General features: G+C 40.8%; 1 protein-coding gene across 2 annotated transcripts in view; it reads right to left on the minus strand.

The window, feature by feature from the left end:
* Positions 1 to 13,045, minus strand: part of SOBP (sine oculis binding protein homolog) — a 108,441-nt gene that overhangs the window by 74,219 nt on the left and 21,177 nt on the right. For both annotated transcript variants that reach the window (XM_085217554.1, XM_085217552.1), the window contains exon 4: positions 9,914 to 10,065. In XM_085217554.1, the coding sequence (XP_085073680.1) occupies positions 9,914 to 10,065 (152 nt within the window). The remainder of the gene's footprint in view (positions 1 to 9,913; positions 10,066 to 13,045) is intronic.

Genomic DNA, 13,045 nt, shown 5'->3' on the forward strand with positions numbered 1-13,045 from the left:
GAAAATCAGTGGGGGGGTCCAGTGACGCCGATGGAATTTGGATCAGGCCCAAAGAAAGAGCACCATAAAACAGAACGAGTTTTTTGTCTCATCTCTCAGCTACAGTAATCATAGGTGTTTTTTGCAACAGTAGTAGATAACAAATTTTCCAATGAAAGTGTGATTTTAAGTTGACAGTGTCCCTTTAAGCTTATGCACTTCTTCACATAACTATGCCAGATTTACTCTCCCCTTTCTACTTTTTCCTTGCTCAGAGGTATATGTACCATCTGTGCATCTAATATGGTGTTCTTAAATAGCCTCCAGAGTGATTCAATGCTTCTTTTTTCCCTTTTTTAAACTTTCTCTTGCTTAACCCTTTTCCTCATTATTTCAGAGACTTCTCCTTCAGAGCTCCTTATCCTCACTTCAATCAGGATAAGTTGCCATACAGCGGCACTGAAGTTAGGAGCATGGTCCTCTGTTGTTTTAAGGCCTATGCATTAGATAAAACCGAAAGCATTTAACTTTATCGAGGCATTGATATTGACAAATGGAGACAAATGGGGGCATAACATTCAACCATTTGACAACAGCCAATTAAAACTGACCATTACTACCAAATGATGAAATCATTCAAGCCCAATATCTCACAAAGATCTAAGCATCACTCTTTTTTTTTTGAAACTCTAGTGTAATCCTCTAAGATGCAAATGATCAGACTTATCACTGGAAGAGTTCAAGGCCAGGTTGCACAGGGTTTTGAGCAACCTGACCTGGTGAGACATGTCCCTGCCCATGACAGAGGAATTGGATTGGGTGGTCTCTGAGGTATCCTTCCTCACAAAACCACACTGTGGTTCTGTGGTATGTAGTTCCATGAGCTCTCAGCCACCTGATTTGGTGGTGTTGTGCAGCACAACTGTGAAAGCCTGGAAGCAAAATTGAAAATAATAAGATTAACAGAGACAGAGTTTTTGTTTTTGGTTTACAACACTGTGGGTTTCCAATTTGATTTGACAGTCTGAATTTCAGAGAAAGGAAGGGCATGTAAGACACTGAGCAGCATTTGGCCACTGCTAATGGAGTTAACTGAGCCCGTTGATGGTCGCAAGTGCTTCCAAGCATAGCTGCACTGGGCAGTTACACTGCACTTATGATCTTCCTCCATGCAAAGCCCAGCAAAGAGCCTCTCTGCTCTGCTCTCAGGGCAAATGGGTGGCAGCGGAGCCACGTCTCCCTCTCAGGCCGCGCAGGCAGACAGAAGGCTGGGACAGGAAGGCCTGGCCACCACCAGCACCTCCCACCCAGGAGCCCTACATGCAGCCAAGGCCAGGCCAGCCATTGCTCCTCAGGCAGGAGATGAAATAAACCAAAACCATGTGAAGCTTCGCACAGGCACAAAACCCTCCCACCCCCAAAACCATCAGACACTTCATGACTGTTTCTAAAAATTATTAAACAGATGAGTACATTTACTTCAGCTACGAAATTGCATCCAGGCTGACAATTTGCAGCATATGTTTACTTTCAGCCCAATTTAAATTCAAATGGGTGAGTTATAAATGCTTGGGTTTTTGACAGAGAGCAGTCTGTAATTGAACTTAGCTGGCCAGCAAACAGTCTTCTACTATTGCAGAAATTATTTTCTAGAGGAAAGATATTTGACATTTTCAGACTTTTGCCCTATAAAAACTACCCACCCAGCTCCTCTAGCAAATTTAACACTTTGTACATCAAGTACTACTTGATATGGAGTGAGAAGCTGACTTTAACTAACAACTTCCATCAGTAGATTTTCCTGTTCATCTGGCAGCTTATAAGTTATAACCATTTGGCCTCCCCTAGCCCTGTAGAGATTCATGAGGCCAGATTCAAGCTTAATGTGTGCAAGGGCTTCTTCCATCTTCTCATAAACCAGCAAGTGTTTGCAAACAAAACTAAAGGGTGAATCTTTCCTACCCAGAAGGGGACAAAAGACACAATGTGATTTATTCCTTTGGTCTACCTGAAACTATTTCATCCCTGAATTTGACCCAGGATTTCTATGCACAAAGGAGACGGAAGTCACTGCTTCAGAACAGCAAGAGAGTAAATATAAACCATCAGATGACAAAAAACCTCATAACTCCATTGGATTCCCAACTCACCTGCACAAATTACTCAGCCACCAGCTCATGCTGGGGAGTACTGTGACAGCAAGATGCCTCCTGAGAAACTTTGGGACCAGAAATGACAACATTTCTGTCATTTGCTACCTAAAACTATGTGACATTGTAATACGCCATTAATCTTCTCAGGAGTGTGAACATGGGGTGTCATTCACAACAGTCATCCTAATCCAAACATATTTTTGAAAGCCATATTTGCTTAATTTTGCTTTTAAAATAAAAATATAGATAGAGCAAAAATATACGCGTTACTTTTTCAATATTTCCCTAAGTTAATGAGCTAACTGGGAAGTGAACAGATGCCTTAAGCCAATAATTTATTCAAATGTCATGATATTTTTGAGCAAACACATTATGTAATATGCATTTCATTATTTACCCGGTTCTTATTAGTGTTAATGATTGATGTATTTGTCAGGAAAGAGAAAAGTAGCATCAAATGTAATCTGCGCAAATTAGACTCACTTTGGATATCTACCCTAAGTTTTCATCAAAATATGCACTGTTTTTGATGCTCTTTTTGTATGGATCATGTGGAAACAAAGCTAGAAAAGCTGGAAGGTGCATAAATTCATATGAGGTCAAGACAGCTTGGGCTAAGCCAATGCAATGTGAACTGGAGCGCAGGGGAGAGCAGTATTTTATTGAGTGCTTCTCTAGCTTGCATACACTGGAGCCAAAGAGGTTCAGAGGTAAAGTAAGCACCCGAGTGTATTGTATCTGCTCATTTTCTGAATGCATCATTGTTACACATCTAAAACTCTTTAATCAAAAATCTCTTGGTGATGCAAAAATGTTCTGGACACAGATCGTGAAGCACATCTTGCCAAAATTTTTAACAAAGTAAAATACCTATTTTTCCCCCAACATCTCCTTCTCCCCTCCAAAAATTCATCTAAGTGGTTTAAGACTTCAGCAAAAAAAAACTTTTTTTTTTTTCAGAAAAATAGCTACCAGCAATCCTTCTTCAATCACTCTGAGGATGTATCCGGTAGAGAGAAACTTCTTACACATCTTCAATATCAATATGTCATAGCATCTCTCTCCTTAAATCCAAGTCACTGGTCTGAGCTGTGTAGCTTAGAAGTACTTCTAGTCAAGTCCTAATGTGATTAGTGGTATTGTGTTGTAATGTCTGCACATAAACAAAATCTATTTCTGGCACCAAGGAGAGATGCCACTGCTGAAGCTGTCCAGAATTGATGCGAAGACAACTCGTGTAAGCTGGTCGATTCATTTGAATCAAATGCCTGCTGTCCAAGAGGTAGCAGATTCTCAGGTCCTAATTAGCACATTCATCTTGATAAAGCCAAAGTAGCCAGAATGAGACACGACTGATGTAATGTGACATGGTGGTTAAAATTAAAGTGAACACGCCTTTTAATTGGATTGGATACCTGCTAGTAATTCAGACAATGGGAATTTGATTCAAATTTATAGTATTAAATGGCAGCAGATGGACAGTAAAATGTCCACTGAGTTTGCAAACTGACAAGCATGCTGGTCCGCCAGATCCCTTCATTAAGTCTTTGGTGACATCAGTCAGGTGCTGATGCATTTCATCATTAGCAGTGTTAATATGTTTTGCTTTGGTGCGGGTGAGCAGTGAGATATTCTGACCAATGGTCCCTGCAGGTTAGCTTGGAATATTGAAATTCCTCTTCTAACCACAGAAAATCTTCCCTCTGGTTTAAGTAAAGAGTTTTATGAGAATTCTGGCCTCAGTATGTAGTAAGCAAAAAGGCCAGCTGATAACAGCTTAACAATGACATCTACTCTTTTTGACTAATGCTGGCCATCTTTTTTATAGCTCAAGATTTGCTTTATATCTGTGTCTGCTCCAGATTATTGGTCACAGCCTGTGGCCTTTTACCTTCTGTCCACATAATTTAACAACATCCTCTGAGGGATAGTGCTTTCTTTCCCCTTCCTTCTCCAGATAATTCCTCAAAGAAGCTTGCAACTGTGCCCCACACTCAAACTCTTTCCTCTGCTGACTCAGCGTCTCATCTGCATTCATTCATCAGCACTCATTTATATCTTAACACAGCAATCACAGCTATGGAAATGTTTGTCATCTTTTCCCCTTCCACCTTCAAGCCTTAGCAAGAAACCTTATTAATTGGCTTCTGTGGCAAATATGCATATTTGCACCTGCATATGTGCACACAGACCCAAGCAGACACAAGGATGCACGCATGCATCCTACATCAACCCGCACCGGAACGAGTTACTCTGCGAGCTGTTCATTAAACCTCACTTCTCTACCACGCTGTAAAGCCAAACACAGACTCTTGCATGCAAACCAAGTAGAACACCTGCTCAGCACTGACCTTTCTGAACACCTAATTAATACAAGTTAAATCTCTAGGAGAAATAGGTTTTCTATTCAGAGCCCCATGTGTTTCAAAGCTTATTATGGAAAAGGAGTGCAAAGGAAGACATAACAACTAAGCTTCTTTTTTTTTGGCAGGGGCACTATTTGCATCAAGATGTGTTAAGCAATTTTCCAAATTTTCATGAACGATGATCATTTTACAAATTAAATTTCGCAGGTGCCTGAGAAAGAGACAAAAGAAACATTTTTTGCCATTACTCATTGACTTAACAGAGAGATTGTTAAATATTTCTTATGCGCTGTTAGGCTGCATAATTAAGCTTGAAATCAAGAGAACTTTCTATGACAATCCTCAGTAATAATTCTGGGAAATGATAGCTTCTGTTTACTCGCAGTATTCAGGATATGTTTGTATATACAAGCTCATAGCAATCACATTGTATAATATATATTAATTAGCTGAAAAAACAGTTCAGGCAAGAGTACTAAGGCTTTATGATACTATGCACAGATTATTGTCTTGAAATATAATTTGAAAGAGTTAGTAATCCTCTGCTGTAACAGAGAGCTAAATAAATGTGTATGAGCTTCTACGGCCCCACTTGATCGCTCACCCTCATCCCTGCTGCACAGGTGGGCCAGAAGAGCAGAAAACATACCCTCCTCGGGATTTCATCCCCACCTCTGAGGTGGGAATGCAGTTTGCTGCTTAGGAGAGCAAAGCCAGATGCTGTCTTTGCAGATGGCCTGCACCAAGGATGCCTGGCCAAGCCTGCATCCAAGCTGCATCAGGAGGAGGTAGTTTTTCCCTGTGCAAAGCCAGCCACAGTAGGTGCCATGGATCTCCATCGCGTACAGAGGAAATGGCCCTGCCATTTAAATTTTCATGCCACTGAACAGCAATTTGCTTTTGCTTTTTGATTTACACTTTTCTGTTTATTTCTATAAGTGAAATTTGGCTGCACCAAACATCTATCATCTTTTTTTCTTGGTAAGGCAGTGCACATCAGGGACAAGGCCAAAAATAAAACACTAGCTGACAACCTTGCAACCACTTCCCATCCAAGGTCTTAGTCAAATCAAGTTATGCTATAATGTGCCTGTGAACAGAGTCTATAACCTCTACGAATTCAGTCCTCGCGCTAGGTTTGGCCATTTGGTCATAATAAATTTGTTTTCTGACCCATTGATTCAATAAACTTAATTTCAAAATTAATCTTTTCAGGCTTCAAACTCACTGGATCCAATTATGAATCCAATAGTTCCTCTTAAAATTAATATTCTGAAACTTGGTGGTCTAACGCTTTTTGCCCTTATGTGCCTCTTTGGTACTTACCTTTATATTAGTTGGCCTATAAAATTAAATATCTTAGGAAGAGAGCATCAAAATGACTCCTAATCTTAAATCTACTCAATTACAAACATTAGTATGAAATGCTCCCTTTCCCAAATCACTTGCTTTTAGTAGGTATTATTATGCACAACGGGTTTATGTGCTAGTTCATTATCTATATTTGACTATGCACACTAGACCAAACAGGAACAAGAATTTAGATTTTGGTTATTTTTTTAAGTAGTGCTGCTGGTAGTTGGAGCTTTTCTACATTAGATACTTCACTCTCTGCCTAAAGGGGTGAAAAAATCAATTTTTTCTTCATTTATTTCTAGTAATTTAGATAAAATTACAGTCTGTGGGGAGACCCATTATAATTGCAAAGATATATATATTTCTATTCTTGCAAGGCATGGTTGCTAATACAGATAATTTTAAATGGTCATGACTGCAGGATACCCTGGACAGAATTTGCATTTCTTATGAGAAAAGCAACTTCCAATCACACAAGCCTTTCTCTTACAGGCCTGGGGCATGAGTGGCACAGCTCTGCCATGACAAGGCGCGGGGGACGAATGCACATCTCCAGGGCCAGTCAGATGCTAGCTTAGCCCGGTGCACTGCTTCGATGTCTGTGGTGTGAGAGGACTGGGGAAGGATTATGTGCAGCCATTTTCCACCCAGCCGGCGGCTTTGGGGGCACCCATGCTTCAAGGCGATCTCACTTTGGTGTGCATTGTTCCTGCCTGTTAATAGGGTGATTACAAAAACCCTAATTCTGAACACCGAAATTGGCATTCAGGAATATGTAATTGGCAGTGTTAGTGGCATTTTGCGACACCAGCAATGATTTATTCTTTACTGTTTAAATAATCCTATCATTGTAAGTAAGTGCTTATCACAGCACTTCTCATCTGGGGAAGAGAGGGAGCACTGCTCGGCGTGCTCCATTAGGAAATTCAAGCCTTAAACCAAGTGGCCACAAAGTTCTATCAGCTCCCTGAAATGCAGCAGCTGTACATATTTAACGTAATACAACCCCATATTGTTGCAGAGGTCTGCTGTTTAAAACACACATAAGGCAGGTGAAACGTGACTATTTCACTCCTCTGTTTGAAAAATGAGAAAGTGTGGAGCGGTGTAACTTCTCAAACACATAAATAAGCATTAGGCTCATGGAGGAGACAGGTATGCTGTTGAACTAGCAATAACAGATTAAAGGTCAGCGGTTAAATCTGAAACGACTGCAACCTTGTTCTTTCAATCTTGTTCCTCAGCACTCTGCTCTATTACTAACAGGTCAAGTGCAAAATAAGAAGCATGAGAGTCTGCTGAATTCTCCCTCTCCTTTAATTTAATGGCAGCATTTCCCAAATATTCTGTCCCCTGATCATTTAATGACATCAATACATATGGAGTGGGTAGCTATGGATTTCCCTTGCTAGGTCAGATTCTGTATAGGTATTGATATCACAAGTGCAAAGAGGGAGAAAATTTGATTCAGTAGCTTTCTTTGAAGCAGAGACAATGTAGCAACCAACATAATCAATTCTACGTTGTCTTGTTTTCAGTCATATATAAAAAAATAATGAATGCTATGCATTTCTGGATAAAAGATGCTGAGAATATCTAGAACTGCTTAGCTTCCAGAAGTTAATAGTGTGGTGTAGGAAAGGAAACCAGTGGGAATAAAACACTCTTAGCTGTCCCTCATCAAAATACAAGGACAAGAAGGCATCCAACAGGTAGAACACAGGTAATAAATTTTAACATAGGTAATGGGGAACTTTTTCAGTATGATGCCAGAGTAATTGAAATCATGGCCATAGATTACTACTACTGATTCCTACTGCTCCAGGCTTAGTAACAGGTTTAACTACACCTATGCTTTATATTAATACGTATTTATTTTAGTAGGGGACCTAAACCTCCTATTTTGGGATCTAGGCTATGAGATCAGAGATAACACACCATCAACTGGTTGTACTTTCTCAAGGTTTCCTGAGTTATCTGGTGCTCATCACTGCAGTAGGACCATTTAAGTAGGAACACTTGCAAACCCTTCGCTCTTAAAATCTATGAGGGCTGCTCTGAAAGTAATACTTCCTATTGTATTATGTTGGCCCAAAATGTCAGAGGTGGATGTCGGTTGTATGGCAGTAGAGGGTGAACCTTCCCAACAGTATCCCATGTTGTTGCCATGTAACAGATGGCAGCAGAAGGGCAGTTTGACACAATGGTGTCTGACATGGAAGTGTGTATAACGCAAAGGCACGTCACTGAATTCCTCCATGTAGAAGAACTTGCACCCATTTACATTCATTCTGAATACTGATGGAGACTAAGCAATGGATGTGAGAGCAGTGAAGTGGTGGCACGTTTCAGCAGTGGCAACAGCAACATGAAAGACAAGGCCCATTCCAGACAGCCATGCAGATTTTTATGAGCATGGCATACATGTTCTTGTTCAAGGCTGGCAAAAATGCATAGTTAATGGTGGTGACTATGTTGAAAAAGAGCATTTCATAGCTGAGAATTTCCTCTATTAAACAGTGTTAACATGTTCTTTGTATCTGTTGTAGTTTCCATGGAAATAAATAGGAGGCATTACTTTCAGAGCAACGTAAGTATCTAACTCATGCCAATTTGTGACTCAGAGTCATGGGCACATCATCTGAGTGTGATCTGGATCCTGCTACATGACAGTGTCTTACTTCAAGAGACATTGAACAGTATATGTATGCATCTACATGTGTGTATGTACATGTGAGCTTGTTCTGAAATGAGGAGCATCCTAAGAGCATGTATTTCCCTCTCCTACATCTCTAGAAAGAAGGACATAAGCTCCACTCCTGGCAGAAGGATCCATGTGACTTTAACTTGCCTGTCTGCTCCAATAGACATTATGAGCTTGATTCTCCAAGACTGCCACTGAAATTCCACTCTACTGATTTTTGCAACCTAATTCTTTAGGCACTTTTTTGTTGTTGTTGTTTCGTCAGGATGATGTGACCCAAATTTCTAAAGGAGGGTAATTTGCTGTAACATTACATCTTGATTCTAGGATCTATATGTACTTATGTGTTATTCCCACATATTTAGAATATTAGACTTGGAGAACTGAATATCGTTGCAACTTGGCAGGCTTTGAATGTTTTGTAGCATCAGGGAAAACAGTATCATTTAGAAAGCCAAAATTTGAAGGATTTTTATGAATAATAAATATTTGTAAGACCATAAAGACTATCCAAAGACTCCTCTTGCACTAGTAAGTCCCAAAAGGCCACAGTTACTTTTTCAACAACTACAAATGCTGGAGCATTCCTATGTTATTTTTCTTTAAATGGCATTTAGCACATACTGCTGCAGAAAGACAGCTGCTGAAGCAACCTAGAGGGCATTTTCAAGCACTGTACTTCAGCGATTACAGCAATTTTTGCAGGCATTCAATATTAGGATTACATTCTAATTTTAGACAAAGTTAAATTTAAATTGAGTAGGAGGGGTTTTCACGGTACTTTAGATGTTCTAGTATTGCTTACCTCAAACCAAAAATGCATAGTGTCTGAATTTTGCAGCCATGATGATGTTATGAGCCACAGTACACTTGAAAAGAGCAAAACTACAGCTCACTAGGCAGATGTCCTCTGCCACAATGGGACCCAGAGTTAGGCTTTAAAAGCACAGCCATGATCTCACTGCCATGGGACTTGGTGACACAGCTCCCACTGCCTGGTAAGGCTGAGGCTGTCATACACAGCCACCCTCTCCTATATTTGCATGCTCCAAATTAGTGGTGTGTGTGCAGCAACCATCCTGAAACCCTAAGGCCAAACAGGGACTGGTATATCCTGTTGATGTTTATCTAAGCTCTCTGATTCTCTAAAAAACCCAAGCGTCTAGCTGAAGGGAACTGAAAGAAACAAGGTTAGTAAAGGGCTGACAGTCCAACAGACAATACAGATGGAAAGTGAGGGACTGGGTGAAACAGAAAACAAAAGAAAAGAGCTTCTGTTAGATGCTAAATGAGACCCAGGCTGGGCCAGTTAAAGCTACGTCTATGCAGGTTACATCTTTCCTTATTTCTCTTACCTTGTTTCTCTTGAAATATGCTCTTCGGCAAGCTGCAAAGCACTTCTCGCTGCAGAAGCATTTCACTTCACTTCCCATACTCAGGGAATAGCGCTTGATTCCAACTTTCTGGCACCAGGCACACATTATTTGTACATTTGACACATCATCTTCTACAACAAAAATATAAGAACAATGTTTACATGAGATGAAAACACCTTCCTCAGACATCTGCACACTTACTCTTAGCGCAACCTGCACCAGCTCATCTTATTTCTAACCTCCTTACCGTTTGGGAGCAGAAATGTGCCTGCCTGCCACTACCAGCTCGTTCACAGGCAGCTGATGACCTGTGCCAACCTGGCTCAGTAGATTAGCAGAGCTTCTGGGATGGCTGGAAAAGATTATTAGCTTAAAAACGGTGCATAGCTGAAAAGTTCTGGAAGCCTCAAGAGCTTTTTTGCATGTATAAGGGTGCACAAGTCTTTATTAAATAAGCAACCCAGAACAGAGGCTTAGTAAGTCCTGCTACCTCACTCTTGTTGCTTACAGCCCTGTGCAGTGAGCAGTTCAGATATTCTGTTCAGCAAGCTGGTGAGAAAAAGCATCTGGGTGGTACTGCACCATAGCAGGTCTCTAACAAAAGCTCTCTGTTAAATAAGAAATGAAACATCCCATTGCAGTGTTGTTTTGAAATAATGACTGATGTAGAAAATGAGAGCTATCATTGGAATATAGCAGCCACCAAAACCTGCACTTGAGCAAGAAGGGAGATGCAACACTGGTGAGGTCTGCTAGGTTACTTCTGTCTTTGTGCTCATCAGCCAAATCTGAATCCAGAGCCCTTGAACCTCTTTCAAGCTTCTCTCAATCATGTGCTACAAATATGAGGTGTATGCCTAGTGAGATGTACGATTGGAACACTGCAAAAGTCCTAACAAGGTTCTTGTGCATTCATCATCTTCACTTCACAGGCAGGGAATGGTTAAGCCTCTTAGGCAAATGACTGCCGCAAGTTAGCAGGAATCTTTTGACTTAAATCCCAGAATTCTTCAGTTCTGATGTCCAGTCTATTGTACAGTGTGACCTTTCAGTTACAGGCAGCTGCCATTGTCTAACTGCTGGAAAAAAAAAAAAGTCCCCGAAGACTAATTGTTAAAGCAGTGCCTCGTCCCTGAGCAGCAGAGAATTCATGGCTCAGAGAGTCTGTCATGCAGCCATCCCATTTCCCTATAAAGGATTTGTTTTCGAAGCTACGCTGTCATCATTCTGTAAAATTATTGGCAAACTAATTTTTAGCGGAGTGATTTGGCTCCTTTCCCCAGCTCTCATAATTCAGAACTACGTGCCGCATTTTATTCCACCTTAACGGAATAAATACTGCCAGTTTAATAACTTTTTTTCCTTCTGCAAATTGTGTTATGATTTATAGCTACAAATAAAATTGTACAACGTTAAAAAAAAATGACCTTTTAGTTTTAATCAGACTGTCTACCTTTAAAGCTGTATTTAAGGCTAAGTTGTAACATAGATTTGTGCTTAATGCATTTTATCATTTACTCTTTAGAGCAGGATTTGCCAATATTATAAAAGCTGTAATATATTGAACACCAAGGGAAATCACAACAATTTGAATAGGATAACCACCAGCTATACAGAGGATAAAGAGGTCTGCAAGCACCTGCCTGCACCAGCCTGGAGCTAACTATCCCACCAGGGCACAGCAGCATTTTTCTGCATTCTTATCTTGACCAAGCTTTCACAAAGGAGCCCTGATTCAGCTGTGTTTGCACCAAAATTCCTCACAGGCTGAACTTATTCTTTGAATACACCACGACAAGTGAAATTCCCATGAGCCGAAGGAAACAGCCAGCAACCCCTTGTTTCAGATAACAGCAACATATATTCTCCTACTGACAAGAAGTATTTTATCTCCAGAAAGTGGAAGATCTACCAGAGATAACTTTATAACAGCCTTGTTACTGGTGAGAGTAACTGTCATTAATGAGGAAAGAAAATTACGGAGCTGAAAGAGAATTCACTGGCTAAGTAAGTGCTGGAGCACATTGTTTTAAAGTAGGCTGGCTCGTCATGGGCATAGACCTAAAGGAGAAGCACAGAGCTCTGACACTGGGATTCCCAGGAGTTTTCATGCACAGCTTAACAGGGGAGATACATAAGCCACCATTCAACTCCTGAGCACTGACACACACCGACTGCCTCCTGTGGATGATCAGAACGACCACAAAATTGTTCAGTTTCAATTAAAGAGCATCCCAGCAGCAACTCTTTAAAGGGAAAGGCCACGTTACAACTTCCCTGCATTAGGTTATGCAGGAGAGTAAAGCTCAACCCACCTCCTTTTGCCAAAGGTTCCCTTTAATACAGACCCAGGCAAGAAGAGCAGCGGCAGGCAGAGGAACCTGCTTGGTCAAGCTATGATCTCCTCGTGCCCTGCAGAACTTTGTTACTACCTCTAGGAGAACCCTTTGAAAAAACATCACTTAATATGTGATCCATGGAGCTGACAGTCAATAAAACAGCAGAAAATGGCCCACCATCTACCTCTAGCTGCTGCCTGCACCTCCAGGAAAAGACAGCTGATATCCAGAAGGCATCATCAATATTAATCAAAATGTTCAGTGTTTTGAAAAGGAGAAAGGTGAAAGTGAGGGAAAGAGCCTGCCTAAATACAAACTTCAATTATTTCTCTATTCCATTCCTTTCTCCCTCCACCATCAAAAAATAGTCACACGCCATATAGTCCTTTTCATAGTAACAGCAATAATAAAAGTAGATGCCTCTTCCATTAATAAGGCGTAGGAACACTGCAACATGAGGATGAACTGCATATAGCCGTGTAAAGCAGCCAGCAAATAGCAGTACTTCAGAAGGGGGTAGAGGGCATGCAAGTTTTTGATGCAACTGCATCTTCTTGTAATGCAACGCATCAGGCGAAAAAGGAAAACTTCCAATATCATGTGACTAATTCTCCATGGACCGTCAACAAAAGTTCTGTGGGAGCTAAGAATTTGTTGTAAAACCAACTCCTTTCTTTTAACTTCCAGTGAAGCTGCAAGCAGCAGACTAACGTGCCCATTCCCAATGGGTACAGAGCCATGCCCCATGGCTGACACAGCAGGGTGTGTGGCT

The sequence above is a fragment of the Meleagris gallopavo genome, chromosome 2 (genome assembly GCF_905368555.1).
Source record: "Meleagris gallopavo chromosome 2, MGAL_WU_HG_1.1, whole genome shotgun sequence".
NCBI classification, from domain to species: Eukaryota; Metazoa; Chordata; class Aves; order Galliformes; family Phasianidae; genus Meleagris; species Meleagris gallopavo.